This window comes from Lontra canadensis, unplaced genomic scaffold (genome assembly GCF_010015895.1).
Source record: "Lontra canadensis isolate GAN:19392208 unplaced genomic scaffold, GSC_riverotter_1.0 scaffold468, whole genome shotgun sequence".
In the NCBI taxonomy this organism is placed as follows: Eukaryota; Metazoa; Chordata; class Mammalia; order Carnivora; family Mustelidae; genus Lontra; species Lontra canadensis.
Genome location: NW_022631461.1, coordinates 1 through 27,953, shown reverse-complemented (window position 1 = coordinate 27,953; position 27,953 = coordinate 1). Strand labels below are relative to the sequence as shown.

The 27,953-nt window shown below is 43.5% G+C and overlaps 1 protein-coding gene and 1 long non-coding RNA gene across 3 annotated transcripts; both read left to right on the top strand.

Annotated features, from left to right (window-relative positions):
• The first annotated feature begins 16,975 nt into the window (after positions 1-16,975).
• LOC116863031 (superoxide dismutase [Mn], mitochondrial) lies at positions 16,976-27,608 on the top strand. Of its 2 annotated transcripts, XM_032850513.1 has the most exons (5): positions 16,976-17,115; positions 17,445-17,647; positions 22,811-22,927; positions 25,235-25,414; positions 26,986-27,608. In XM_032850513.1, the coding sequence occupies exons 1-5, from the start codon at positions 17,093-17,095 to the stop codon at positions 27,129-27,131; spliced, it is 669 nt and encodes a 222-aa protein (XP_032706404.1). In that variant the 5' UTR covers positions 16,976-17,092; the 3' UTR covers positions 27,132-27,608. The 2 variants fall into 2 exon arrangements, with proteins under 2 accessions (XP_032706404.1, XP_032706402.1); XM_032850511.1 differs by lacking the exon at positions 22,811-22,927 and having other exon boundaries at positions 16,980-17,115.
• Positions 21,286-22,111, top strand: LOC116863032. The gene is made up of 2 exons (XR_004381756.1): positions 21,286-21,470; positions 21,586-22,111. It is a non-coding gene; the product is annotated as an uncharacterized LOC116863032 (long non-coding RNA).
• Positions 27,609-27,953: the final 345 nt, after the last annotated feature.

Sequence of the window (27,953 nt, the reverse complement as noted above, 5' to 3'; positions counted from 1 at the left end):
AGGCACTCCTATTAAATAAGTTTTTAAAGGATAAACCATGGTGTGGCTTTGACCTAGGTATTTTTCAAAACCCACTATATATGTGGCTTCAGCCTCGGCCTTTGGAAAGCTGGAATCAAGTGCTCACTTTGTTGTCAGTTGGACCGTCCCTGGCCTTGTGCTAGACAAGGGATTGTGTACTAGCTTCAGTTAGTGTCATATTCCACTGGGGTAACAACGTCACTCATGGGATCAAGGCGTGCAGTCCAGATTCTTTTTAATAGATAGATGTAGCAGATGTAGCATAGATTGAACATCTTGGGTTCTGTGTTCGCTGAAGTTCTATTAGTTGTATAAATGTATATGCATTACACAAAAACTTTAAAAGAGCTAAATACATCTCTCTTCTGTGTAATATTTAAATTTTTATGAACATTGATTGACTTGGGGGCGCTTGGGTGGCTTAGTCGTTAAACGTCTGCCTTCAGCTCAGGTCATGATCCTGAGGTCCTGGGTTCAAGCCCCACATCGGGCTCTCTGCTCGGCAGGGGGCCTGCTTCTCCCTCTCCCACTCCTCCTGCTTGTGTTCCCTCTCTCTCTGTGTCTCTCTCTGTCAAATAAAATCTTTTTAAAAAATTTTAAAAATAAACATTTATTGACTCAAAAAGAATATAATGGTCTTCCTAAAGTTATCTACCTAATATTTAACACTCTCATTAACTTCAACTTGTTTTCAAATGTATTTAGCTTTCTAAGTGTTCTTTTTTTTTTAAGATTTTATTTATTTATTTGACAGACAGAGATCACAAGTGGGCAGAGAGGCAGGCAGAGAGAGAGGAAGGGAAGCAGGCTCCCTGCTGAGCAGAAAGCCCGATGCAGGACTCGATCCCAGGACCCTGGGATCATGACCTGAGCCAAAGGCGGACGCTTTAACCCACTGAACCACCCAGGCACCCCTAGCTTTCTAAGTATTCTCAATAACTACTTTCGTACAGGGATGGCTGGGTTGGTTAAGTGTCTGACATTGGCTCAGTTGGTTAAGTGTCTGACATTGGCTCATGAACTTTGATCATGATCTAGAGGTCCTGGGATGGAGCCCCATGTAGGACTCCATGCTCAGTGGGGAGTCCTCTTCTCTTCTCCCTCTCCCTCTGCTTCCCCCCGCCCCCGCTTGTGCTCTCTCTCAAATAAATAAATAAAATACTTTAAAAAATTAATTAAGTTAAATTCAAACTACTGCTAAATGGTTTTTTTTTATTTTTAACTTTTTTTCAAGGAGGGAGGCAGGAGGGGCAAAGGGAGGGGCAGAGGGATAGAATCTCAAGCAGACCTCCCACTGAGCCCAGAGCCCCCCACCTCCCTGCATCTACACAGAGCTCAATCCCAGGCCCCTGAGACCATGACCAGTGCTGAAATCAAGAGTCAGGTGCTTAACTGACTGAACCACCCAGGTGCCTCAACTTTTCTAAAGGAATTTTCAAGAAACATTTGAAAACAAGTCAGGCTGCCATAACATGTCTTGAAGAACTGAAGTTGTGACTTTTCATACTACTTGCTAACTGTAAAGTCACGTTTGGGCTGATTAGAGGTGGGTACCCTTCAGTAAAGTGGTGGGTGCAGGCTTGCCCTCTAAAATCCCACCGAAATGACCCATGGGACAAACTCATGGGGGGAAAACATCCACATTACTGCCAGAAATCTGAAGTACACTCAAAAACCAGATATCTGGGAGAATTCTTGGTAGACATAGTCTTTTTTTTTTTTTTTTCAAATAAGCGGGGGAGGGACTGATGGAGAGAGAGAGAGAGAGAGAGAGAGAATCATGGGAGAATTTCTGGTAGACCTAGTCTTTTTTTTTTTCTTTTAATTGGTGGGGGGCTTGAAGGAGAGAGAGAGAATCCTCAAGCACACTCCCCGCTGAGTGGAGAGCCCTGCACAGGGCTCCACCCCACGACCCTGAGATCATGACCTGGGCAGAAACCAAGAGTTGGAGGCTTAACCGACTGAACGCCCCCGCCCCAGGCGCCCCTCTGGTAAACATGGTCTTGATGTGTCACTGTCACATGGGGTAGCAATGATCTGTGGGATGTGATCATACAGTGACTCCACTGTGTCGTTACACTGTCCTGCTGAGCTTGGTTTTTTCTTTGCCCCTGGACCAAAATGCTTGTGCTAGGGCTTTTTTTTTTTTAAATTGTAGGTGATAAATCATATAATCACTTTAAGTTGGGACACAGGCTCAGTTTTAAATGCCCAGTTCTACGTACAAACCTCTGTCATGGACTTTAAGTTGAGACTTATCCTTCAGTGCAGGCCTCTGGCAAGCTGGCAGTCTGCAGCGGGAGGAGGAGGGGGAAGTGGTGAGTTCTTCCAGTCTTGGACCTTGTTCTCCTGCTCTTGTTCTCTTACCAGGCTGACCCTCGCTCCTGATTTTCCAGGGACTGAGATGCAGGAGAGAGGAGGTGTGTGGTTATGGTTCACGCTGGTGGTGTGTGGAGTGAGGGGCCCGTGGGGGGATCTTAACTTGACTACTATTGTCTTGTCTGGCTGTTGTTTGACACTGACTCTGTGGTTTGTAGACCACCTGTCACTGAGGATTTCTCACCCAGAACTTAGTGAAAAAGCTGAGAGGGGCGCCTGGGTGGCTCGGTCATTAAGTGTCTGCCTTCACCTCAGGTCATGATCCCAGGGTCCTGGGATCAAGCCCCACATCGGGCTCCCTGCTCAGTGGTGGGAAGTCAGCTTCTATTTCTCCCAATCCCCTGCTTGTGTTCCCTGTCTTGCTATGTGTCTGTCAAATAAATAAATAAAATCTTAAAAAAAGAAAAAAAAAAGCTGAGAGACCGCATTGTGTTCCAGAGAAGCATAAGGAAAGAAAGCCAAATCTCCACTTTATCCTGAACCAGAAAGAAAAGTAGACCATCAGAAAGTCAAATTTTAACAAAAATGAGCGTATGTCCAAAGACCAGTCTTTAAACACAACTTCCAAAGTGCATACCCAGAGATAAGTGTTCTTCATTGAGCACTGAGACATCTTCTTATTCCATGTGATCAAAAAAGTTGGAGTCATAAAAAAAAGTCATGTACTTACCTTGAACAATGCATTTTAACTTAAAACATGCAAATGCATATCCATTCAGTACTTCTCAGATGAAGAGCCAGAGAATTGTTGGAGCTGCCCATGACCACACTAACCATGCATTGTCTATGGTTTCCATTGTCAGTTCTCTGGAGTGGAGCATTCCAGCAAAGCATTCCAACCCTTTCACTGTTCAATGATCTTCCCAATCTTATATTACTCATTTTGCCCACATCTAATTGAACAGTGATTATAATTAGCAGTTCACCTTTATGGAAACTTTCCAAAGTATTCACTGGTTTTCACGAAAATAACTTGCTTTCTCATATCTTATCAGTGTACACAAGACTTCATTAAATCACATAATTTTAATAAGTGGTAAATAAGTGAAACTAGGCATAAATCGGGGGAACAAATATAGCTGCCTCTTGGTAAGCATCCTTCTCAACTGTTGGGGCGGTAGTGAGGGGTCTGGCCCTGATCCTTCATGGGTTACTGGTGTCTGTCACTGTGCCCTCCAGAGGAACGGAAAGATGTCTGTTAATCTGGAAAGCTGTTGAGGTAGACTGTGTATAAAAGCTTCTACTATATGTATTCTGCCTGGAACAGCATGGTATGATGGAAAAGCATGGGCTTTTCCACTATGTCTTCCAAGGTCTGGCATCCTTTGCTGACTAACTCACTCGGTTTCACATTTTTGTAATAGTTTTACTTTAGGACAAGGGCCCTCAACTGGAGAGGATTTGGCCCTTAGGGGACATTTGGCAATGTTTGAGACATTTTTGGTTGTCAAAGCCGGAGGTGCATAACATCTAGTGCATGGTGTCAGGGGGAGGGTAAGTATACTACAACATTCAGGGTAACCCACATAACAGAGTTGTCTGGTCCAAAATGTCAGCAGTGCTGGGGGGACACCCTGCTCTCTGAGTTCTGGTCTCTGACTCCAGACTCCTGTGTTTGGGTGGCTTATGGGGCCTTCCCATCAGCACTCCCAGATCCCACCATCCTTCCTGAGTGACGGGCTTCCCAGGTCTGTGACAGAGCTCCTGGGGATAAGGATGATGGCTGGTTCTTTGCACAGCTTATAACAAGCTTAGCCTCCAGAGGACAGTAGGTACAACATTGTTTAAATAACAACAACAGAACATGGAGGTTAAAGCACCAGTTGAAATCATTTCTCACCCACCCTCCAACTTCAATGAATGGAGTCAGCTGTTACCAAAGGCAGATTCTGGGTTCCCTCCAGCCTGGATCAAAGGTGGAGAAGCTCATGCTGTGGACAGGCTGTGTGGGCTTGGCGGCTTCCCCCCGGGAAATACAGAAGGGGGCGGGAAGGAAGAGGTATTCTGGCCTTTAACAGAGTGTTGGGCTTGATCCTTTCTGAATTTGCTATCCACTCATGCCTATGTGCCCTGAACCTTGGGGGTGAACCTGGACACCGCTACCGGCATTTGTCAGGATATTTCTGAAGGTGGAGGCACCAGCCAGTCTCTGAGGGAGCATGGTGATGAAGCACGAACCAGGCCGCCTGCCCTGCATGTTGACCAGAAAAGGGACAGGCCACATCTGGGCAGGGGCAAGGGATCAACCTGACAAAAAGCGAACTGGGGGGAAGCTGAGCCGGTTATGTCACCTGTACAACAATGTTTGTCCGTATGTGGGGCCACTAGAATGAAGTTGAAGCAAATGGAGAGAAAGTGCACTTCTTCTCTCAGCCCCTGACTGTAGCTGGAGCTGGTACCTGGGGTCAGATGACACCAAAGCAGGAGCCAGCTGCGAAAGGCCAAGCCTCCTGGATACAGACTTCCCTTTCCCTCCCAGTAGGTGAATGCCAGCCAGCCCTCTGAATGAGCAGGGCAGGGAGGAAAGCAGAGGGGACTGCCATGGGAGGAAGTCCCCAGTGCAAAGAAGACCCAGTGATTATGATTATAAACCCAACTGTGGCTGACAGTTTGATAACCAGATTGGATTACAGAAAGCTGTGAACTGTCATTATTAGTTTGCTCTGGTTGTAAAGCAAAATACTATAGAGGCAGTGGCTGGAGCAACAGAAATCTATTTTCTCACGGTTCTGGAGGCGGGAAGTCTGAGACCACGCTGTCAGCAGGATTGATTTCTCCTTCGGGCTCTCTCCTTGGCTTGCAGATGGTCATCTCTCAGCCCATGTGTGACTTTCTCTCCCCTTATAAGGACACCTGTCACTGGCTTAGGGCCCACCCTGAAACTCTCATTTTAACTTAAATACCTTTTTAAAGGCCCTCTCTCCAAATACGGTCACATTCTGAGGTGCTGGGGGTTATAACATACAACATTTGGGGGAACAGAGAGGGGGAGACACAATGCAGTCCATAACAACTGAATTAAGTACTAAACTGATGTGGGACAAAACTAAGATGTCTGCTCAAAGGAGAGTTGAATGTTCAGGGTCAGTTTTGAGATTAACAGAGCTTCCGGAGGAGTCCAGATGGCGGAGGAGTAGCAGGCTGAGAGGACATCAGGTAGCAGGAGATCAGCTAGATAGCTTATCAAACCATTCCAAACACCTACAAATCCAACAGGAGATCAAAGAGAAGAAGAGCAGCAATTCTAGAAACAGAACATCGACCACTTTCTGAAAGGTAGGACCGGCAGAGAAGTGAATCCAAAGCGACGGGAAGATAGACTGTGGGGGGAGGGGCCGGCTCCCGGCAAGCGGCGAAGCAACGGACACAAAATCGGGACTTTTAAAAGTCCGCTCCACTGAGGGACATCGCTCCAGAGGCTAACCCAGGGTGGAGCCCATGCGGGGACAGCATGGTCTCAGGTCCCATGGGGTCACAGAAGGATCGGGGGTGTCTGAGTGTCGAGAGCTCACAGGTATTAGAGCAGGGAAGCCGGCTACAGAGACGGAGTCAAGGAGTGAGCTCTCAGCTCGGGGTTATCTTAAACTGTGATCCGTGGCACAGTCAGACCACTGCTCTGTGAGCAGGGACCCCACAAGTGGCAGATCTGGGGAGACACCCATGGAAGAATGGCAGGGACCTGCTGGGTTTGGAGACTCCAAACGGGGCTTTGTGCCAGAGACAGAGACGCTTGCTCACAGGCTGGGTGAGCTCGGAGCATGGCCAAGGACCAGGGAGACAGGAGTGACAGTGCTTTTCTCTGAGGGCGCACTGAGGAGTGGGGTCCCGAGCTCTCGGCTCCTCCAGGCTGGAGATTGGGCAGTAGCCATCTTCATTCCCATCCTCCGGACTCTACGGAAAGCCTTCAGGGAACAAAAGCTCCTGGAAGCGAACCCGAGCAGATTACTTAGCCCGGCACCTGGTAAGGGCGGTGCAATTCCACCTCAGGCAAAGACGCTTGAGAATCACTGCAACAGGCCCCTCCCCCAGAAGATCAACAAGAAAATCCAGCCAAGACCAAGTTCACTTACCAAGGAGAACAGCGAAATTCCAGAGGAGGAGAAAGCAAAGCATAGAATTCATGGCTTTCTCTCCATGATTCCTTAGTTTTGCAAAGTTAATTAAATTTTTTTAATTTTATTTTTTTCTTATTCTATTTTTTTAAGTTTTACTCTTTCCTCTTTTAACGTTTTTTAACTAGTTTATCTTAACAATACCTTTCATAAAAAAAATCTTTTTGAACCTTCATTATTATAGTCATATTTATCCCTCATTGAATCTAACTTTATTTTCTGTATATACATAAGGTCTTTTCTTCTAAAAAATTTTGGGATACAACTTCTAATAGATCAAAATATACCCTAAATCTAGCACAGGGCTTTGCTCTAGTCTCCAGCCTGAGCAAATTCTCTCCACTTTCTTTTTCTTTCTTTTCCCAACCAACTTATCTTATCAACTCCTTTTTTAGATTTTTTAAAAATTTTCATCTTTATAGTCATATTCCATCCCTTCATTGTGTTTACCCTTATTTTGTGTGTGTGTATGTGTGTGTGTATATATATATATAAAATTTTTTTTCTTTCTTTAAAATTTTGGGAAGTAGAGTTTCTTCTAAGAGACCAAAGTACTCCCAAAAGTAACTGGGTGGCTCTGTTCTATTCACCAGTCTAATATTTATATTTTCTTTCTTTTTTTTTTTTTAACTTCTTTTTACCCCCTTTCTCCCCCCACGATTTGGGTTCTCTTCTTATTTGGTTAACTCACATTTTTCTGGGATCTTTTGCCACCCTTTTAGTATTTTATTCTCTCCTCCATATATTCTTATCTGGACAAAATGACAAGGTGGAAAAATTCACCACAAAAAAAAGAACAAGAGGCAGTACCGAGGGGCACCTGGATGGCTCACTGGGTTAAAGCCTCTGACTTTGGCTCAGGTCATGATCCCAGGGTTCTGGGATCGAGCCCCACATCGGGCTCTCTGCTCAGCAGGGAGCCTGCTTCCTCCTCTCTCTCTGCCTGCTTCTCTGTGATCTCCATCTGTCAAATAAATAAATAAAATCTTTAAAAAAAAAAAGAGGCAGTACCGAAGGCTAGGGACCTAATCAATATGGACATTGTAATATGTCAGACCTAGAGTTCAGAATGATGATTCTCAAGGTGCTGGCTGGGCTCAAAAAAAGCATGGAAGATATTAGAGAAACATTGTCTGGAGAAATAAAAGCCCTTCCTGGAGAAATAAAAGAACTAAAATCTAACCAAGCTGAAATCAAAAAAGCTATTAATGAGGTGCAATAAAAGATGGAGGCTCTTACTGCTAGGATAAATGAGGGAGAAAAGAAAATTAGCGATACAGAAGACCAAATTATGGAGAATAAAGAAGCTGAGCAAAAGAGAGACAAACAACTACTGGACCACGAGGGGAGAATTTGAGAGGTAAGTGATACTATAAGATGAAACAACATTAGAATAACTGGGATTCCAGAAGAAGAGGAAAGAGAGAGGGGAGCAGAAGGTATACTGGAGTGAATTCTTGTAGAGAATTTCACTAATATGGCAAATGGAACAAGCATCAAAATCCAGGAGGTGCAGAGAATCCCGCTCAAAATCAATAAGAATAGGTCCACACCCCATCATCTAATAGTAAAACTTACAAGTTTTAGCAACAAAGAGAAAATCCTGAAAGCACCCCAGGACAAGAATTCTGTAACATACAATGGTAAAAATTAGATTGGCATCAAACTTATCCACAGAGACCTGGCAGACCAGAAAGAACTGGCATGATATATTCAGGCCACTAACTGAGAAAAACATGCAGCCAAGAATACTATATCTAGTGAGGCTATCATTGAAAATAGAAAGAGATAAAAAGCTTCCAGGACAAACAAAAACTGAAAGAATTTGCAAACACCAAACCAGCTCTACAGTATATATTGAAAGGGGTCCTCTAAGCAAAGAGAGAGCCTAAAAGTAGCAGACCAGAAAGGAACAGAGACAATATACTGTAACAGTCACCTTACAGGCAATACAATGACACTAAATTTATATCCCTCAATAGTAACCCTGAATGTAAATGGGCTCAATGCCCCAATCAAAAGACACAGAGTATCAAAAGGGATAAAAAACCAAAAACCATCAATATGCTGTCTAAAAGAAACTCATTTTAGACCCAAAGACACCTCCAGATTTAAAGTGAGGGGGTAGAAAACAATTTACCATGCTAATGGACATCAAAAGAAAGATGGGGTGGCAATCCTTATATCAGATTAATTAGATTTTAAGCCAAAGACTATAATAAAAGATGAGGAAAGACACTATATCATACTCAAAGGGTCTGTCCAACAAGAAGATCTAACAATTTTAAATATCTATGCCCCCAACATGAGAGCAACCAACTATATAAACCAATTAATAACAAAATCAAAGAAACACATCAACAATAATACAATAATAGTAGAAGACTTTAACAGCCCCCTCACTGAAATGGACAGATCATTCAAGCAAAAGATCAACAAGGAAATAAAGGTCTTAAATGAAAAAAAAAAAAGGCCTTAAATGACACACTGGACTAGATGGACATCACAGATATATTCAGAACATTCCATCCCAAAGCAACAGAATATATGTTCTTCTCTAGTGCACATGGAACATTTTCCAGTACAGATCACATCCTGGGTCACAAATCAGGTCTCAACTGGTACCAAAAGATTGGGATCATTCCCTCCATATTTTCAGACCACAATACTCTGAGGTTAGAACTCAATCACAAGAGGAAATTTGGACAGAACCCAAATACATGAAGGCTAAAGAGCATCCTTCTAAAGAATGAATGGGTCAACCAGGAAATTAAAGAAGAATTGAAAAAATTCATGGAAACAAATGAAAATGAAAACACAACTGTTCAAAATCTGTGGGAACAGCAAAGGCTGTCCTGAGAGGAAAATATATGGGATTACAAGCCTTTCTTAAGAAACAAGAAAGGTCTCAAATACACAACCTAACCCTACACCTAAAAGAGCTGGAGAAAGAACAACAAAGAAAGCCTAACCCAGTAGGAGAAGAGAAATAATAAAGATCAGAGCAGAAATCAATGAAATAGAAACCAAAAAACCAATAGAACAAATCAACGAAAGAAACTAGGAACTGGTTCTTTGAAAGAATTAATAAGAGTGATAAACCCCTGGCCAGACTTATACAAAAGAAAAGAGAAAGGACCCAAATAAATAAAATCATGAATGAAAGAGGAGAGATCACAACCAACACCAAAGAAACACAAACAATTTTAAGAACATATTATGAGCAACTATACACCAACGAATTTGACAATCTGGAAGAAATGGATGCATTCCTAGAAACATATAAACTGCCACAACTGAACCAGGAAGAAATAAAAAACCTGAACAGACTCATAACCAGTAAGGAGATTGAAGCAGTCATCAAAAATCTCCCAACAAACAAGAGCCCAGGGCCAGGCAGCTTCCCAGGAGAATTCTACCAAACATTTAAAGAAGAACTAACTAATTCCTATTCTCCTGAAACTGTTCCAAAAAAAGAAAGAAGGAAAGAAAGAAAGAAAGAAAGGGAAGGAAAACTTCCAAACTCACTTTATGAAACCAGCATGACCTTGATCCCAAAACCAGATGAAGACCCCATCAAAAAAGAGAATTACAGACCAATATCCTTGATGAACACAGACACGAAAATTATCACCAAAATAATAGCCAATAGGATCCAACAGTACATTAAAGGGATTATTCACCACAACCAAGTGGGATTTATTCCAGGGCTGCAAGATATGTTCAACATCCGTAAATCAATCAATGTGATACAATACATTAATAAAAGAAAGAACAAGAACCATATGATCCTCTCAAAGATACTGAAAAAGCATTTGACAGAGTATAGCATACTTTCTTGATCAAAACTCTTCAAGTGTAGGGCTAGAGGGTACATACCTCAATATCATCAAAGCCATCTATGAAAAACCCACAGCGAATATCATTCTCAATGGAGAAAAACTGAGAACTTTTCCACTAAGGTCAAGAACACGGGAGCGACGTCCATTATCACCACTGCTATTCAACGAAGTACTACAAGTCCTAGCTTCAGCAATCAGACAACAAAAAGAAATTAAAGGCATCCAAATCAACAAAGAAGAAGTAAAACTATCACTCTTTGCAGATGATACATTTTATGTGGAAAAACCAAAAGACTCCACTCCAAATCTGCTAGAACTTGTACAGGAATTCAGTAAAGTGTCAGGATATAAAATCAATGTACAGAAATCAGTTGCATTTCTATACACCAACAACAAGAGAAAAGAAAAAGAAATTAAGGAGTCAATCCCATTTACAATTGCATCCAAAACCATAAGATACCAGGAATAAACCTAACCAAAGAGGCAAAGAATCTATACTCAGAAAACTATAAAGTACTCATGAAAGAAATTGAGGAAGACACAAAGAAATGGAAAAATGTTCCATGCTCATGGAGTGGAAGAACAAATATTGTGAAAATGTCTATGCTACCTAAAGCAATTTACACATTTAATTGAATCCCTATCAAAATCCCATCCATTATTTTTTCAAAGAAAGGGAACAAATAATCCTAAAATTTATATGGAACCAGAAAAGACCTCGAATAGCCAGAGGAATGTTGAAAAAGAAAGCCAAAGTTGGTGGCATCACAATTCCAGACTTCAAGCTCTATTACAAAGCTGTCATCATCAAGACAGTTTGGTACTGGCATAAAAATGGACACATAGGTCAATGGAACAGAATAGAGAGCCCAGAAATAGACCCTCAACTGTATGGTCAACTAATCTTTGACAAAGCAGGAAAGAATGTCCAATGGAAACAAAACAGTCTCTTCAACAAACGGTGGTGGGAAAATTGGACAGCCACATGCAGAAAAATGAAATTGGACCATTTCCTTACACCACACACGAAAATAGACTCAAAATGGATGAAGGACCTCAATGTGAGCAGGGAATCCATCCGAATCCTTGAGGAGAACATAGGCAACAACTTCTTTGACCTCAGCCGCAGCAACTTCTTCCTAGGAACATTGCCAAAGGCAAGGGAAGCAAGGGCAGAAATGAACTATTGGGACTTCATCAAGATCAAAAGATTCTGCAGAACAAAGGAAACAGTTAACAAAACCAAAAGACAACTGATGGAATGGGAGAAGATATTTGCAAATGACATATCAGATAAAGGGCTAGTATCCAAAATCTACAAAGAACTTAGCAAACTCAACACCCAAAGAACAAATGATCCAATCAAGAAATGGGCAGAGGACATGAACAGACATTTCTGCAAAGAAGACATCCAGATGGCCAACAGACACATGAAAAAGTGGTCCACATCACTCGGCATCAGGGAAATACAAATCAAAACCACAATGAGATACCACCTCACACCAATCAGAATGGCTAAAATTAACCAGTCAGGGAATGACAGATGTTGGCAAGGATGCAGAGAAAGGGGAATCTTCCTACACTGTTGGTGGGAATGCAAACTGGTGCAACCACTCTGGAAAACAGCATGGAGGTTCCTCAAAAAGTTGAAAATAGAGCTACCCTACACCCAGCAATCGCACTACTGTGTATTCACTCTAAAGATTCAAAGGTAGTGATCCAAAGGGACACATGCTCCCAAATGTTATAGCAGCAATATCCACAATAGCCAAACTATGGAAAGAACCTAGATGTCCATCAACAGATGAATGGATAAAGAAGATGTGATACACACACACACACACACACACACACACACACACAATGGAATACTATGCAGTCATCTAAAGAATGAAATCTTGCCATTTGTGACGATGTGGATGGAACTAGAGGGTATTATGCTTAGCGAAATAAGTCAATCAGAGAAAGGCAATTATCATGTGATCTCCCTGATATGAGGAAGTTGAGAGGCAACGTGGGGTGTTTGTGGGGTGGGAAAGGAATAAATGAAACAAGGTGGGATCGGGAGGGAGACAAACCATAAGAGACTCTTAATCTCACAAAACAAACTGAGGGTGACTGGGGGTAGGGGGTAGGGAGAGGGTGGTGGGGTTATGGACATTGGGGAAGGAATGTGCTATGGTGAGTGCTGTGAAGTATAAACGTGGCTATTCACAGACTTTACCCCTGGGGCTAATAATACATTATATGTTAATAAAAAAAAAAAAGAAAGAAAAAAGAGAGAGCTTCTGGTTTGTACCTCACTGAGAGGATTCTCTTCAAACCCCACACAGGAGTAATTGACCAGCCTTCTTTCATAATTAGCCAGAATAGCTTGTGCCAATATATAGCTGACTAGTTCCTTAAACTAAACTAATACTCTTTTTTTTTTTTAAGATTTTATTTATTTATTTGAGAAGGCAAAACAGAGATAATAGGAGAGAACACGAGTGCTGGGGAGGGGGGAGAGGGAGAAGTCAACTCCCTGCTGAGCAGAGAGCCTGATATGGGGCTTGATCCCAGGACCCTGGGATCATGACCTGAGTCAAAAAGGCAGATGCTTAACCGACTGAGCCACTCAGGTGCCCCTACATTAATACTTTTAGGGTGAAGACACTTTTAGGCTTATTTCACATGTTTTTTTGCTATTTTTCCCACAAAAGGGCCAGTGAAGATGTAAGCCAGCACCAGAGCAGGGGGATGGGAGATGTAAGCCAGGATGGCTAGTGTTCTGGAACATGCCTGAGGAGGGACCCAAAGTTCATACTCTTCCCAGTGGACCAAGATCTGAACCTCTGTGGTATATGAGATTGAGCCTCCTGCACACCTACTCTGGTTCCTTGGTGTGGGGTGTAACACCTGACATGTGCTGGTCAGGAGATATAGCTACCCTGAGATCCTTATGCTAGTCATTGCCCTCAGGGATGTGAGTCCATTCTTCTTGGGTAGCTCTCGGGAATTATTCTTAGAACTGTGCCCATGAATTCAGTTTTATTCCATGATAATCCTGGGATATGAATAGATCAACACACTCCTCACACAGAATATATTGGCCATGTTGGTTTTTTTTTTTTTAACCTGGTGTGGTGGCTAATTTTACATGTCAATTTGGAGGGTTTTTTGGATGAAATTAACATTTAAATGGGTGAATTTGGGGTAGATTGCCTTCCATAATGTGGGTGGGGCTCATCCAATCAGCTGAGAACCTGAGTAGAAGAAAAACTGACCTCCCAAGCAGGAGGAATTCTGCCAAAGATTGTATTTGCACTGGATCCACACCATTGGCTGTCCTGAGTCTCCAGCTTGTTGGTTCACACTGTAGATTTTGGGCTTGCCAGCCTCCATAATCCATGAGTCAATTTCTTATAATACATCTCTTTCTCTCTATATATACAAATCATATCAATTCTGTTTCCTTTTTTAAAAAAGGTTAATTTATTTATTTTGGAGAGAGAGAGAGAGAGAGAGAGAGAAAGAGCATGCAAGGGAGAAGGGGTGAGGGAGAGAGAGAATCCCATGCAGCTTCTCTGCTGAATATGGAGCTCAACGCCCGCGCTCAATTTCATGACCCTGAGATCATGACCTGAGCAGAAATCAAGAGTTGGGCTCCTAACCAACTGAGCCAGACAGTTGCCCCTCTCTTCTCTTTCTTAATACATCTCTTTCTCTCCATATATACAAATCATATCAAGTCTCTTTCTCTGGGGAACTCTGACCAATATACCTGGAGTAGTTATGATGGTTATTCATTCCCCTAAAGGGGTAGATATTGCATAGTCTTTATGGAGGGATCTGCTGGACTCTAAATATGGGGTCCCTTTCTTTTTACCCTCCTTCATTCTGGTTTCCCAGGCTTATGGTCAACAAGGGTGGGAAGAGTCAGGTGACCTGATGTCAAAGGCAGCTTTAGGAAGCTGGGTTTTCACTGAGGCTGAGAGGCAAATGTGACTGAAAGCACAACCCAACATGAGAACAGAGGAGAAGTCTCAAGCTCAGGTCCAAGAATTATGACCTGGGTCATATGCAAGAGATGAGTCTGGAGATTAGATTTTACATTTTTTTCAGTCTGGAAATGTGCACAGCTAAATGACTACATCTTCCAGCCTTCTCTGTAGCTAAGTGTAGCCTTGTTCCTAAATTTTGAGTGGAATCTGTTGGGCAAAACTACTACAAAGGGTCCTTAAAAGGGAGACAGCTGGGGCCCAAACTTTTGTCCTTCCCTCTTCATGGGAAGGAAATGAAATGGCTGGTGCGCTCCAAAAGCTATCATGCATTGTGAAGCAATCTGGGGTCCTTGATCATTTCATGGCACTGTCATCCCAGCCCTGGACTGCCTACTTCAGATTGCTTTTACATGAGGGAATGGATATGCTGTTCTGTGTTTGAGACACTCAGTCACTAGAACATGAATGTGATTAATTGGCTCAAAATGATTTCATCTCAACCCATATTTTGCCTCCTCCAGCCAATATGTTGGTCGAACATGGTGGGTCTGAGTAGCCTTGGGAAGTTTATGCAAGAGAAATGCACAGTGATGATGCCGGATGTGGCAGATGACATCCTGAGCTGGCTGGAGGAATTTGGGACAGACCCCGGCGAACTGTAATCTAACCAACGCTGAATGAGTACTTCACATAGTGGCCAACAGAAAAGAAAAAAAGAGTCCTGTTTATTGGGTGTGACAGACCAAGGAGCTAAAAAAAACTTCTAGTCTCCAGTATCCCCCAAGTCCTTGGTTTCAATCCAGATACTCTGACAGTTGGTGTTGTCTTCTGGAAGGATGTAGCTGATACAGTTATGATGTTAGAGACATTTCTACCAGACTTACTGTTACTAGCCCCCCCACCCCTTGTTGCTTGTTCAAAAAGGCATCTCCTGAGGGAGTCAGTTTAAGTACCAAAGTATCATCATCTGTACAAACTAGGAGTACATCCATGCAGCCCAACTGGGTTCAGTCACCTTACAGGGATATTTTGTTCTCACTAGAACAAGCCCTTTTATTAGAGACTGATCTGTCACTGAATTTTGTTATTTCATCCTTCAAAATGTCCTTTTCTTCCAGTTCTCAGAGCTAGGATTCACAGAACAGCTTTCTAACTAGCTTGCCCTTCCTGATATCAATGCCAGACTACCTTGACTGAAAAACTACTTTATACCTCAGTTCAGCTAAAGTGCTTCTTAACTTCTGTAACCAACCATATGTTTGAGGGTTTCTTTCTTTTTTTTTTTTTTTTTAAAGATTATTTATTTATTTGACAGAGAGAGAGAGAGATCACAGGTAGGCAGAGAGGCAGGCGGAGAGAGAAGAGGAAGCAGGCTCCCCACTGAGCAGAGAGCCCAATGCAGGGCACAATCCCAGTACCCTGAGATCATGACCTGAGCCAAAGGCAGAGGCTTTAACCCACTGAGCCACCCAGGCACCCCCATATGTTTGAGTTTTAGGCACATGTCTTACTTGCCTGCAACCTGATTTTCCTCCTTTACCCAGTCACATATTCTTGGTTAGTTTCACAACTGTCAGCAAGCCCCAGTGCTCTTGCTGAGAAGCCAGCTCAGTGGTTCCCAGTTAGCTATTCTCCACCCCAAATCCTAGTCATCCTTGGGAAGGGGAGGGGTGAGGATGGGGGTGGAAGAGAGTAGCTGAAACTATTCAGGACCTACTCTCAGCTTCCTTTTATATTATTCTATACAATAAGGACCCAACTTTTGCCAATAATTGTGTAAGGCTTTCCTAACTTCTGTATAAGGAGTCGTCGCACAATTCAGGATTATTTTTTTTTCATTGTTAAGAAAGCATTAGATGCAGTTCATCAGACAGTAGGAAAGAATCTTCTGTTGTACTTTTAAAAAATATTCTGAGCTTTTGGTTCATGGAAGTCCCTCTGAACAAACTCAGGACCGGCCTGGTAACGCTTAGTCATCAAAAAAGTACGAACTTTCGGTTCTAATCCACGCTTTCACTTATTAACTGTGTGATCAGGACAACCCGCTTAACTTCAGTGAGCTCATTAATGTCATCTGGAGTCAACGATGCCTACTCTAGGAGTGAAATAAAGATAAATGCATATAAAGCCCGCAGCATAGTCTCTGGCACATTGTAGGCATTCAGTAACTCCACCATCAGGCCGCCCGGGTCCTGGCCCCGGTCCCAAGGTCAAATTCACTCGGAGAGAAAGGTCACTCCGGGCAGCGGTTGGAGGGGCACTGGCTCTTCACCTTACCAGCGCCCAGTAGGGACCTCCCCAGACCGCTAGGGCGCGCCACGGGGGCTCACGGAACCACCGCCTTCACCAGGGGCGTGGATGCACCGGCCGCGGCCCTCCCCGCGGGCCCCCGAGGGGCGGGACTGCGGACCGTACCATCTTCCACTATGGGGGAGGTAGAGCGCGCCCTTCCCTTTGGTCGCACGCCCAGAGCGGGCAAGTGGGGGCCGCCGTTCCCCCAGCTCCCTGGGGCAGGACCCTTATACCCCTCGTTCTCGCATCCCCTGAGATCCGCGCGCGGGCCGGCTCTGGAGGGCAGACCCCGGGGCGGTGCGCCCCCCGGCGTGGGAGCGGGTGGGCGCGGCGAGCGCCGGGGGCGGGGCCCGTGGAGGTCGGCCGTGTCCTTGCGGCGCGGCGAGGGGTAAGCGTGTGTGTACGCCGGGCGGTCGGCGCGGCCACTCGGTCTCTGAGGTGTAGTCCGCGGGCAGAGCTCACCATGTTGTCCCGGGCAGCGCGCAGGTGAGGCGCCCGGGCCGCGTAGCGCAGCGGAGACGGGTCACGGCCCCGAGGGCGAGAGGTCCGCCTGCCTGCGTGCCCGCGCCGGCGCGCCGGGTCCCGGGCACCTTCGAGGCCCCGGGGTCGCGGAGAAGCGGCGGGCGGTGGTGCCTGAGGGCAGGTGTCCGCCGAGCGCGTCCGGGTGCCGCCGCGGCACGGGGTTGCCGCGTTGGTGTTACGCGTCAGGGAATGTGGAGGGGGAGCGAGCAAGCGGTAGAAAGGCCCAGGTGGCGCTGGGTCTGCGTAGATGCGTGAGCGAATCGGTCCGTGTCCCGTGTCTGCTCTTTTTGCAGCGCGAGCAGGACGCTGGTGCCGGCGTCTGGGTCGCTGGGTTCCAGGCAGAAGCACAGCCTCCCCGACCTGCCGTACGATTATGGCGCCCTGGAGCCTCACATCAGCGCCCAGATCATGCAGCTGCACCACAGCAAGCACCACGCGACCTACGTGAACAACCTGAACGCCGTCGAGGAGAAGTATCTGGAGGCGCTGGAGAAGGGTAGGTGCGGGGCTGCCGGGCGCTGAGCGAGGCGTGGCCGCGGGGGAGCCAGGGCCCTTCGGTGCGGGAGAGCGGCTCCGCGTGTCCTGGGATCCACGCGGGGTCAGAATTCGCAAGGAAAGCGGTCATTTTGTGCGAAACTGAAACAGGCTTGTGTGTATCTTCTGGTATTTAGAATTCAGTATTATGATAGAATACGGACTTACGCTTTTCTTTTTTCCTGAAGAGCCCAGTGGACCAAACCAGTAAGAAGTGTGTGGACTTTGTGTGTCTGGGGCGTGCGCGTACGCGAATCTGTGTTTTAATGTCTCTGTGCAAAATCGTATTACACTTTCCAGCCCGTTCATCAGTGGCTCGCACGAGAAGAGTGATTAACAGGTACCGCATAATAACCTGCCCGGTTAGAAGATACTTTGTTTCTTTATTTTTATGGACTTTAGGTCCTCTGAAATTTGCTGAGTAAATTTCAGACCGTGACGTCTTGTTGACTGGGGGCATCTAGTGGGAAAATGTAGTATTTCAGCCTCATTGCATGAGGTAATTGGCTAAACAGAAACAAGAGGAAGTTGCCACATTCTGGAAGATTTGTGACGGGAACCTTTTTGGAGGGGCGAGGGGGGGTAGTTTCATGATTTGTACGGGAAAGGGGTTTTAGAAAATAACAAAATCGGGAAAGATGTGCTAATAATGACAAGGTGGGGAATATCCCAGTTGCGAAATTATTTCCTGCATGACAACGCCTGACAACGTGAACCTTTCTCTTCAGTATTTTAAAAACAACTTAATTTCAGTCCTTTTCTTGTGCAATCACATCTTTACTTGTTTTCTTGAAAGTTACTGAAAAAAAAAACCTGTATATTATGTTGTGTTATATTGAGTATAGATTAATAAACACCGGTAGAGTTTTCTGTTATTTGAAAAATTATATATATTAAATACTGTTGAAGAACTAAATTTCCATGTTTGAGAATTTGGGGCGACAATATTAAGTGAAATAACATCATCAGTCTTGTTACAGGTAGGTAAATAAATACTTTTCAACCAAAAGTATTTAACTTCTATTGTACTTAACAGGAAAAAAATTGAATTGAAACTGAAGAAAATGTTGAACTTAAGAATAGTATTTTTATTTTTATATATTTACTTTTTTAAAGATTTTATTTATTTATTTGACAGACAGAGATCACAAGTAGGCAGAGAGGCAGGCAGAGGGAGAGGAGGAAGCAAGCTCCCTGCCGAGCAGAGAGCCGGATGCAGGGCCCCAACCCAGGACCCCGAGATCATGATCTGAGCTGAAGGCAGAGGCTTTAAGCCACTGAGCCACCCAGGCTCCTCAAGAATAGTATGTATGTATGTATGTATGTATGTATTTATATTTTTAAAAGATTTTATATTTATTTGACAGACAGAAATCACAAGCAGGCAGAGGCAGGCAGATAGAGAGGAGGAAGCAGGCTCCCCGCCGAGCAGAGAGCACGATGCAGAGAACACAATGCAGGGCTTGATCCCAGGACCCTGGGATCACGACCTGAGCCGAAGGCAGAGGACTTAACCCACTGAGCCACCCAGGTGCCCCAAGAATAGTATTTTTTTTTTAAAAAGATTTTATTTATTTATTTGACAGAGAGAGAGAGATCACAAGCAGGCAGAGGCAGACAGAGAGAGGGAAGCAGGCCCCTTACTGAGCAGAGAGCAGGATGCGGGACTCAGTCCCAGCACCCCGGGATCATGACCCGAGCTGAAGTCAGAGGCTTAACCCACTGAGCCACCCAGGCGCCCCAAGATTAGTATTTTTAAAAGCAGATTGTAATACCCCCCACATTTCTGTTATTATTACTGTTTTTTTTTTTTTTTTTTTTTAAGATTTTATTTATTTGTCAGAGAGAGAGGGAGAGAGAGCGAGCACAGGCAGACAGAATGGCAGGCAGAGGCAGAGGGAGAAGCAGGCTCCCTGCCGAGCAAGGAGCCCGATGTGGGACTCGATCCCAGGACGCTGGGATCATGACCTGAGCCGAAGGCAGCTGCTTAACCAACTGAGCCACCCAGGCGTCCCTGTTTTTTTTTTTTTTAAGATTTTTATTTATTCATTTTTGACAGAGAGAGAGACAGTGAGAGAGGGATTGCAAGCAGGGGGAGTGGGAGAGAGAGGGAGAAGCAGGCTTCCCACCAAGCAGGGAGCCTGACACGGGGATAGATCCCAGGACGTTGGGATCATGACCTGAGCCAAAGGCAGACGCCTAACGACTGAACCAGGCGCCCCCTATTTTTTAATGTAAACTCTGTTCTAGTATGGCGCTTGAACTCAAAATCTCAAGATTGAGTCATATCCTCTACCAACTGAGCCAGCCAGGGACCCCACAAATTTGTATTAAAATTTATTTATTTATTTATCTATTCAATTTATTTGAGAGAGAGAGAGAGAGAGAGAGATAACACAGGCAGGGAGGAGGGGCAGAGGGTGAGGGAGAAGCAGCCAAGCAGGGAGCCCTCTAAGCAGCTTGGTCCCAGGACCCTGGGATCTCCACCCAAGTTGAGGGCAGATACTTAACTGACTGAGCCACCCAGGCACCTCTGTATTAAAATTTAAAAATAACGAAGTAGGGACGCCTGGGTGGCTCAGTGGGTTAAGCCTCTGCCTTCGGCTTGGGTCATGATCCCGGGGTGCTGGGATCGAGTCCCGCATCGGGCTCTCTGCTCAGTAGGAGGCCTGCTTCCCTCTCTCTCTGTCTGCTTCTGCCTGCTTGTGATCTCTCTCTCTCTGTCAAATAAATAAATAAAATCTTTAAAAAAATGGTGAAATAAACTTTGAGAGGTTGTGATTATTAAGCTGGTTTTCAATAACCATGTTTCTTTCCCATTAGAAAAATTTAGTTACTGTTAATTTATTAAAAAACAATATAAAATCTACATTTATTTTTAGGGTGATTTTCCTGGAATAATTTCTAAGAGGGACACTGATCTATACTAAAATTATCCTGTGAACATAATAACAAGAAGTTGGCATCTTTAAACAACTCTCCAAGATGATCTGTGTATTCTGAGATCACTTGGCCCGTTTCTCCTCTTTGAGGTATGCCCTAAGAGCAGATTAGAGAACTTTTTCTATTATGTAAACTCCCTAAGCACACAGCTCTCAGTGGTTCTTGTGTCTTCCACTTTGTCTCTTAGTATCTTGTGAATAATAAGCACTTGGGACTTAATTGAACAAGGGAATTGCCATTTTCCCTAATAGTTAATCTTAGCTACTTAAAGGCATGAAAAACAATATTTTATTTTGCTTTCTTATTAGCAAGGTAGGAAAAAAGTTTTCCAATGTGACTTTTTTTGTATAGATATCAGAGAATTAATATTTTTTCCATGAATACTACATTTAATATATTCTTTTATCTAGTCAATCAAACATTTATTGACTGCCTGGTATGTAGAAGGCGATATATATATATATATATATATATATATATATACACACACACACACACATATATATATATATATATATATTTTAAGATTTTATTTATTTACTTGAGAGGCAGAGAGGCAGGCAGAGAGAGGAAGGGAAGCAGGCTCCCCGCTGAGCAGAGAGCTGGATGCGGGGCTCGATCCCAGGACGCTGGGATCATGACCTGAGCCAGAGGCAGAGGCTTTAACCCACTGAGCCACCCAGGTGCCCCTAGAAGGCGATATATTGGCCCCTGGGACATAGCAGTGCACTGAAGTCCTTAATACTGGAGCTTTTGTTCTAGTGGGGAGACAGATGGACAAGTAAATATGTAGTGGTATGCCAGGGCCATAAGTCCTATCAAGAAAAACAAGTTGGGGAACTGTTGAAAACTGCCCATTTGTATTGTGGTTTGTGAAGGCTCCACTGATGAGGTTGACGTCTGTGGAGACACGAAGGACAAATGTGGGAATGAGCCGGAGGCTCTCTTCAGGAAGAGTATTCCAGTCCAGGCAACGGCAGTCAGTGGAAACCCTAAACTGGGAGCAGGCTGAGCTTCTTTTGTAAGTGCAGGGAGGCCGGTGTGGCTGGAGCTGGGCCAACAAGGAAATGCAGAGTCAGATGACATGCACCTCGCAAGCAGATTGTAGGGACTTGGGGGTCACTCTGAGTGAGAGGAGCAGCCTTTGGAGGGGTTTGCCTAGAGGAGTGCCTCAGTAGTGTGGGGTCTAGAGGAGCTCTCTGGCCAGTGGTGAGAACAGAGAGTAGGGGGCACGTGTGGAAGCAGGAGACCGTTGTGGGCTATGGTGGCACAGATGCAGGTAGGTGATGCTCCTGGTCTGCCCCAGAAGTACGAAGAAGGGATTGGTTCTGGATCTTTTTTAAAGGTAGAGCTGGCTTTGCTGGTGGTTACGTTGGTGGGGTGAACATGGTGTGTGGGGAAAGGAGTAAGAAATGACCAAGTACACAGACCTGTACCCCTGAAACAAATAATACAGTATATGTTAATTAAAAAAAGAAAGAAAGAAATGACCTAGTTATCAAAAATGTCCTGAGAAAACAGCTGGCACTTGCTGGGATGGGGAAGGCTATTGGGTAAGTTTGGGAGTGAAAATCCGGAGTTGGGTTTTGAATATGCTGAGTTTCTTGTTTATGGAACATTGAACTATTTGTCAATGAAGTGTTGTCTATCTAAAAAATGAGAGTTGAAAGTCTACCATTTAAAAAAGTGGTTTTATTTGTTTTTAGTAATCTCTACCTCCTGTTACGGGGCTTGAACTCATCACCTCAGGACTAAGAGTTGTGTGCTCTCCTGACTGAGCCAGCCAGGTGCCCCAGAAAACTTACCATTTAATCTGTTTATGGAACCACGCATATCCTCATTTCACTGTTTTCGATCTTTGTTTTCATTATTGCTGAAATCTTTAATATCCAAGAAAATTTTGAGTTCTTTGGAGCTCAGGAAAGAATTTTCTGCATGTACCCCCTTGCTGAGCCACTCATGAGTTGTTCAGGACATTAATTGAACTGAAAATCCACCGGGACAAACAATTTTTGAAGAAAATTTTGTGTGTGTGTGTGTAAATTGTAGAATTTTAGGACCAATAGGGATGTTACAAATAAGCTAGTCCAATTATCAGATGCTTTTCCAAAGAAAATGGTATATAGAATGTTTGAAAAGTGAGAATCAGAAAAAAAAAATGTTTGCCTCTTTTACATTACAGGTGACGTTACAACTCAGGTAGCTCTTCAGCCTGGGCTCAAGTTCAATGGTGGAGGCCATATCAATCATTCCATCTTCTGGACCAACCTGAGCCCTAAGGGTGGTGGAGAACCCAAAGGTTGGTAGATATTGGTGTAGTCTTAGCTACGTTTTGTGCACAACAGCAATGCCGGTTGCTTTTCTTAAGTTAATTCTTATGTTATTTAGTGACATATTTTTCATAGCAAGGAGTATAACAAAGTTATAACTTTGAATGGGACATGGGTAGGAATGGAGACTACATTCAGGTAGTTATGTCATCAGCTTTTTTGTAGACACACAGAGTGTCAGATATGGTGTCAAGTTCTGGTTGAAATGTACTGTACTTTACATCAGAACAATACTGGCAAACGGATTTTAGAGAAGTTGAGCAAGCTGGGGGTGGGTCAGATACTTAATCATTCTGTACCTACTTTCTTCATCTGTATGACACAGGGACGATAATAGAGCTGTTTTGAAAACTAAATAAGTTATCAAATGTAAAATGCTTAGAATAGTGCCTTTTGCTGTTATTTTCCTGCTCTTCCTAACTGATAAAAAGCCAGTTGTCCCAGAAAATGAGATTCTCCAGGACACCTGGAGGGTAAATGAGGCGGCTGCAGAGCCAATGGTCTGTTCACTCTGGTGGGTTTACTTGACTTCCTGTATCTCTTCTGGAGGCCCAGATGACTTAATTACCCTCCTCATCCCGGGGAACAGATGGGGCGGAAATAGAGCTCTCCCCGTCTCTCGGCTTGTGGCATACATCTTAAGTTTCTGTGGATTTGTGCCTCTTCTAGTTGGCAACGGGAGAAGAATTAGGCACAAACAAGTCAGCTGCAAGAGATTGGGAGCAGGGGACGACAGTCGAAAAGACGGCTGCCACAAGCAACTCCACAGTTTCACTTTTATTGGATAGAAACAATAGCCAACAGAAGGACCGATGAAGGTCAAACGTTAGTCATGTCTGGCAGACAAGCAAGGAGGAGGATAAAGCTCATAGTTAACCAAGCACATTCAAAGGACTCATCTAGGGACGCCTGGGTGGCTCAGTTGGTTGGATGACTGCTTTCAGCTCAGGTCATGGTCTCGGAGTCCTGGGATCGAGTCCTGCATCGGGCTCCCGGCTCCACGGGGAGTCTGCTTCTCCCTCTGACCTTCTCCTCGCTCATGCTCTCTCTCACTGCCTCTCTTTCAAATAAATAAATAAAATCTTTAAAAAAAAAAAAAAAAGATTTTTCAAAGGACTCATCTAACTAACAACAGGGGCTTCTGGGAAGAAAAAGGAGCGATTACGGACAAGGGAAGCAGGCGGTTTTTGTTCCACCCTGAGCTGACCGGGCGTTCCCGGCTGCTCGGCTTCTCTGAAGCAGGCGGTGTTCCATCCTGGGCGGGCCGGGCATCCCCAGCTGCCCAGCTTCACCGTCGTATATTGTCCTTCTCCCCAAAGACCTGTTGGCCAGTATATGTATTTCTTAAGGCCATATCTGAATGTGCTTGGCAACTAGTAAAATCCTCCAGGGGTTATAGTTTAAGTAACAAATTATTCCAGGGGCAGTAGCAGATTTGTTTGTTTTTAATTGTTTTTTGGAAGTCATCTTAGGTGCTTGTACTAAGCTATTTCATTTGGAAGTAAAGATTAAGGGAGAGTAAATATGGCAAGCTGGGCATTTCTTTTTATGGGTTAGGTCTGCAGATGGGTTAGGTCTAATACGAGGTTTTGGGATTAGTAGAATATCATATATGCCCATATTTAGCCAACAGGTCTTGGTTCTCTGACACTTTGGGTTATCTGTACCATTTTATTATTTGTGCTTGTAATAGGTAATTACTTTAAACTAGTAGAATCAGAGAAGTGATATTTTTGGCCTACTTGATTTGATGTGCTCAATCTAGAATTGTATGTTACATTGGTACAGAATAAAAGGACTATTGCTCTTACAGTGTACCCTTTGGTAATAAAAGACAAAAATCACTGTTTTTAAAATTACATGATTGTGATAGGAAAGATCTTGACTGCCTTGGGGAAGAACCAAATAACAGCCATAAAATTTTATTCCCAAATTGAGACAGAACAGGTAGGGTAGAAGTTGAAGTAAAATTTTCTGTTGAAGGGAAATGAAACTAATGGAAAATATTATTTCTTTTCTGATGGGAGTAGCACAGTGAGGAAAGAAATCCCCCTAACATGGTTCAGTAACACCTGAATTACAGTTGTGAGACCTTATGATGCTAGTGTCAGGGAAGGAGTAATGTTGGGGCTCACTGGGTTATGTTATGTTTTCCAGGTGTTGTCTAGTTGGTATCTCGTGCCTCATGACAGGCACATTTTAATATATGTAATAAAATTATTTATTGTTGCAGTATGTTCACTTGTGGGTATTTTTGGATTTTTTTTTTTTAATAGGAGAATTGCTGGAAGCCATCAAACGTGATTTTGGTTCTTTCGACAAATTTAAGGAGAAGTTGACCACTGTATCTGTTGGCGTCCAAGGCTCAGGTTGGGGTTGGCTTGGTTTCGATAAGGAACAGGGACGCTTGCAGATTGCTGCTTGTTCTAACCAGGATCCACTGCAAGGAACAACAGGTTAGGTTTGAAAATTGTTTCATATTCATTAGTGTGAGATGGTTCACAGTAAAGCATTTACCTTGAAATAAGGGACACGAGCAGTGATTAAACCTATCTTGAGCATGTCCTAATGTGAGTAAATCTTAACAGCTGATAGTACTCTGAGTCTCCTATGAACAAAAATGCTTTAAGAGCCCTTGATGTTTTGCAAATTAGCACATGTAATTTTACAGATACATTAACAAAACATGTTTTGAACATAAACTCTGCTTCATTTGACAGAGAATGCATACCAGCTTACATAATTACATGCACTGAAATTAGATAAAACACCACATAGGAGAATAAGACCTGGAAGCCAAGTCTGACCTCAGACCTTAGACTGTCAGCCCGTCTGCTGAGCACCTGTGGTCAGAGTAGAACTGGAGCTCAGATTTCCAGAATTAGATGCCTTTTGGGGGGTTTTGGTTTTGGTATAGGAAAATATTTGGCTTAGAAGCTCCAGGCTGGGCTCACCAAATCCTTTTTCATGTTGAGCCGGATTGACTCAGAATGTTTTTAGGAAATAGTCACAAGACTTCCAGCAGTTAGTTGGAACTTTGATCTGCAGTGTAACCGACCTGCAGTGACATTTCAGTGTCCGTAACCAGTAGTTCTCAGCCCCGTTGTCTGCCTCTGTGCATGTCCACAGACTTGCTTACGTCCCTCACTGCCTTAGATACATTCAGAATTAGTCAAGATCTAATGGCTCTTTTGGCAAAGTGAGATGCTAGAGAATGCTGTGGAGAGTCAGGTCTCTTTGAAGGTGCCTGACAGACGAGGCTGTGATTTCCAGGTAAACCCTGGCCATACCTGTTTCTCCTCCACTTGAGGAAAGCCCATTGGAATGAAAATCTGTGAAAGTCATGGCAGCATATAGAGAGGAAAAATCATTTATGAACTTTGTTACCTTAATTACTCATAATACATGATTAGTGACAAACCTCTCCACTGCTCAAGACCTACTGGTTGGTACTTGTTTTCCCGGACGAGAGCTGTCATTTAGTTTGAGAGTTTTTGAAAATAAGTGTTGTAGAAGTAATTCCTTCTTTACACAGTGTCTCTTTTTCTTTGGTCCTGTTTAGTTTCCCTTGTTAACTTATTCTTTCTGTTAGTGTCTCACAAATGTTCTGTATTCTCTGAGACTAACATTATTAGCCTTGGGAGCAGAGCAGGTTGTCCTAAAACTCCACTGACTGCTTCGGAAGGTCCTTAACCACCCCCACAAACATAGTACCTTATTGACCCCCCCCCCCCAAACAATTGGCTCATGGGTAGATTTGCTGGTATTTCAAGAACAGCTCTTAAAATATTATACTTAATTTTCCAAACTCTATTTTAAATTTTTCACTCTTTATCACATTTTCTTCCAAAGACTAAAATAAAAAAAAAAAATTATATTTATTCTTGGCAAATTTCCTGTTTGTAAAAGAAACTGAAAAATGGATGGGAATGTTATAAAGGGCAATTTTGTGTGCATAGAAGAAAGTTTAAGTCATATTTTAGATTGAAATTCATAGTTTCTGCTTTTTCTCCCTTCTCTCCAATAGGTCTTATACCACTACTGGGGATCGATGTGTGGGAGCATGCTTACTACCTTCAGTATAAAAATGTCAGACCGGATTACCTAAAAGCTATTTGGAATGTAATCAACTGGGAGAATGTAACGGAGAGATACATGGCTTGCAAAAAGTAAAACATGATCATTACATTTAGCAAAATAAGCTTCTCACAACTATTTTTGTAGTAGTGCAGAGTACCGTAGTATGCCAGTAAGCTGCTTTTTTGTAGCATTTCTTAATGTAGCTTGTTCAAGCATTTGATGAACATGATTTAATGCTATGAATTTCTTGTTTTCAAATTTTGTTATTGGGCGACTGAAAATAGTAAGTGCTTTGTTTGATTTAGTCTTTTGGTTGAACATCTTCTTCTGAGAGCTGAAACAGCCAGCAGGTTATAATTGCCATCATAAAACTGTCAAAAAGATCTCATCCCTGTCCTCTTAGGGCCTCTGGGGAAGCCTTTTTGCTCCTGTTCTGTTGCACTTGTAGAAAACCTGGTCCTTTGCCCAGTTGTTTAATGATAAAAGGTTAAATTTGTTTCCCAAGGGAAATGTTCAGTTTTTCTATTGAAAATTGCTCTTTTTTGTAAGTAATCTGTCTAGTAGTACTTGTGGTAGATACCACCCGTGGGCCTTTAATTATCTTTGGTCACATGTTTCACAAGGTTAACACCATTTTGTCTTTTAAAAAAAAAATCACTTGATTGCTAATTGAGAATTGCTCTATTATGAAAAGGAAATAGTCATGCATTTGAATTTTTCTGTTGGGAGAAATAAGACTTTTATGTGGAATCTTGTCATCAGACAGAAATAATGTGTTAGGTGACTGCTCAAAGGGGACAAATCTGGGCTTTATTGATAAAACGAATGTTGGGGATGAGGCCACAGACCGTTCTGGCCAAGCACTTGCCCCCCCCGATCTCTGCCTGTTCACGAGCACCCCTCTGCAGAGCAGCA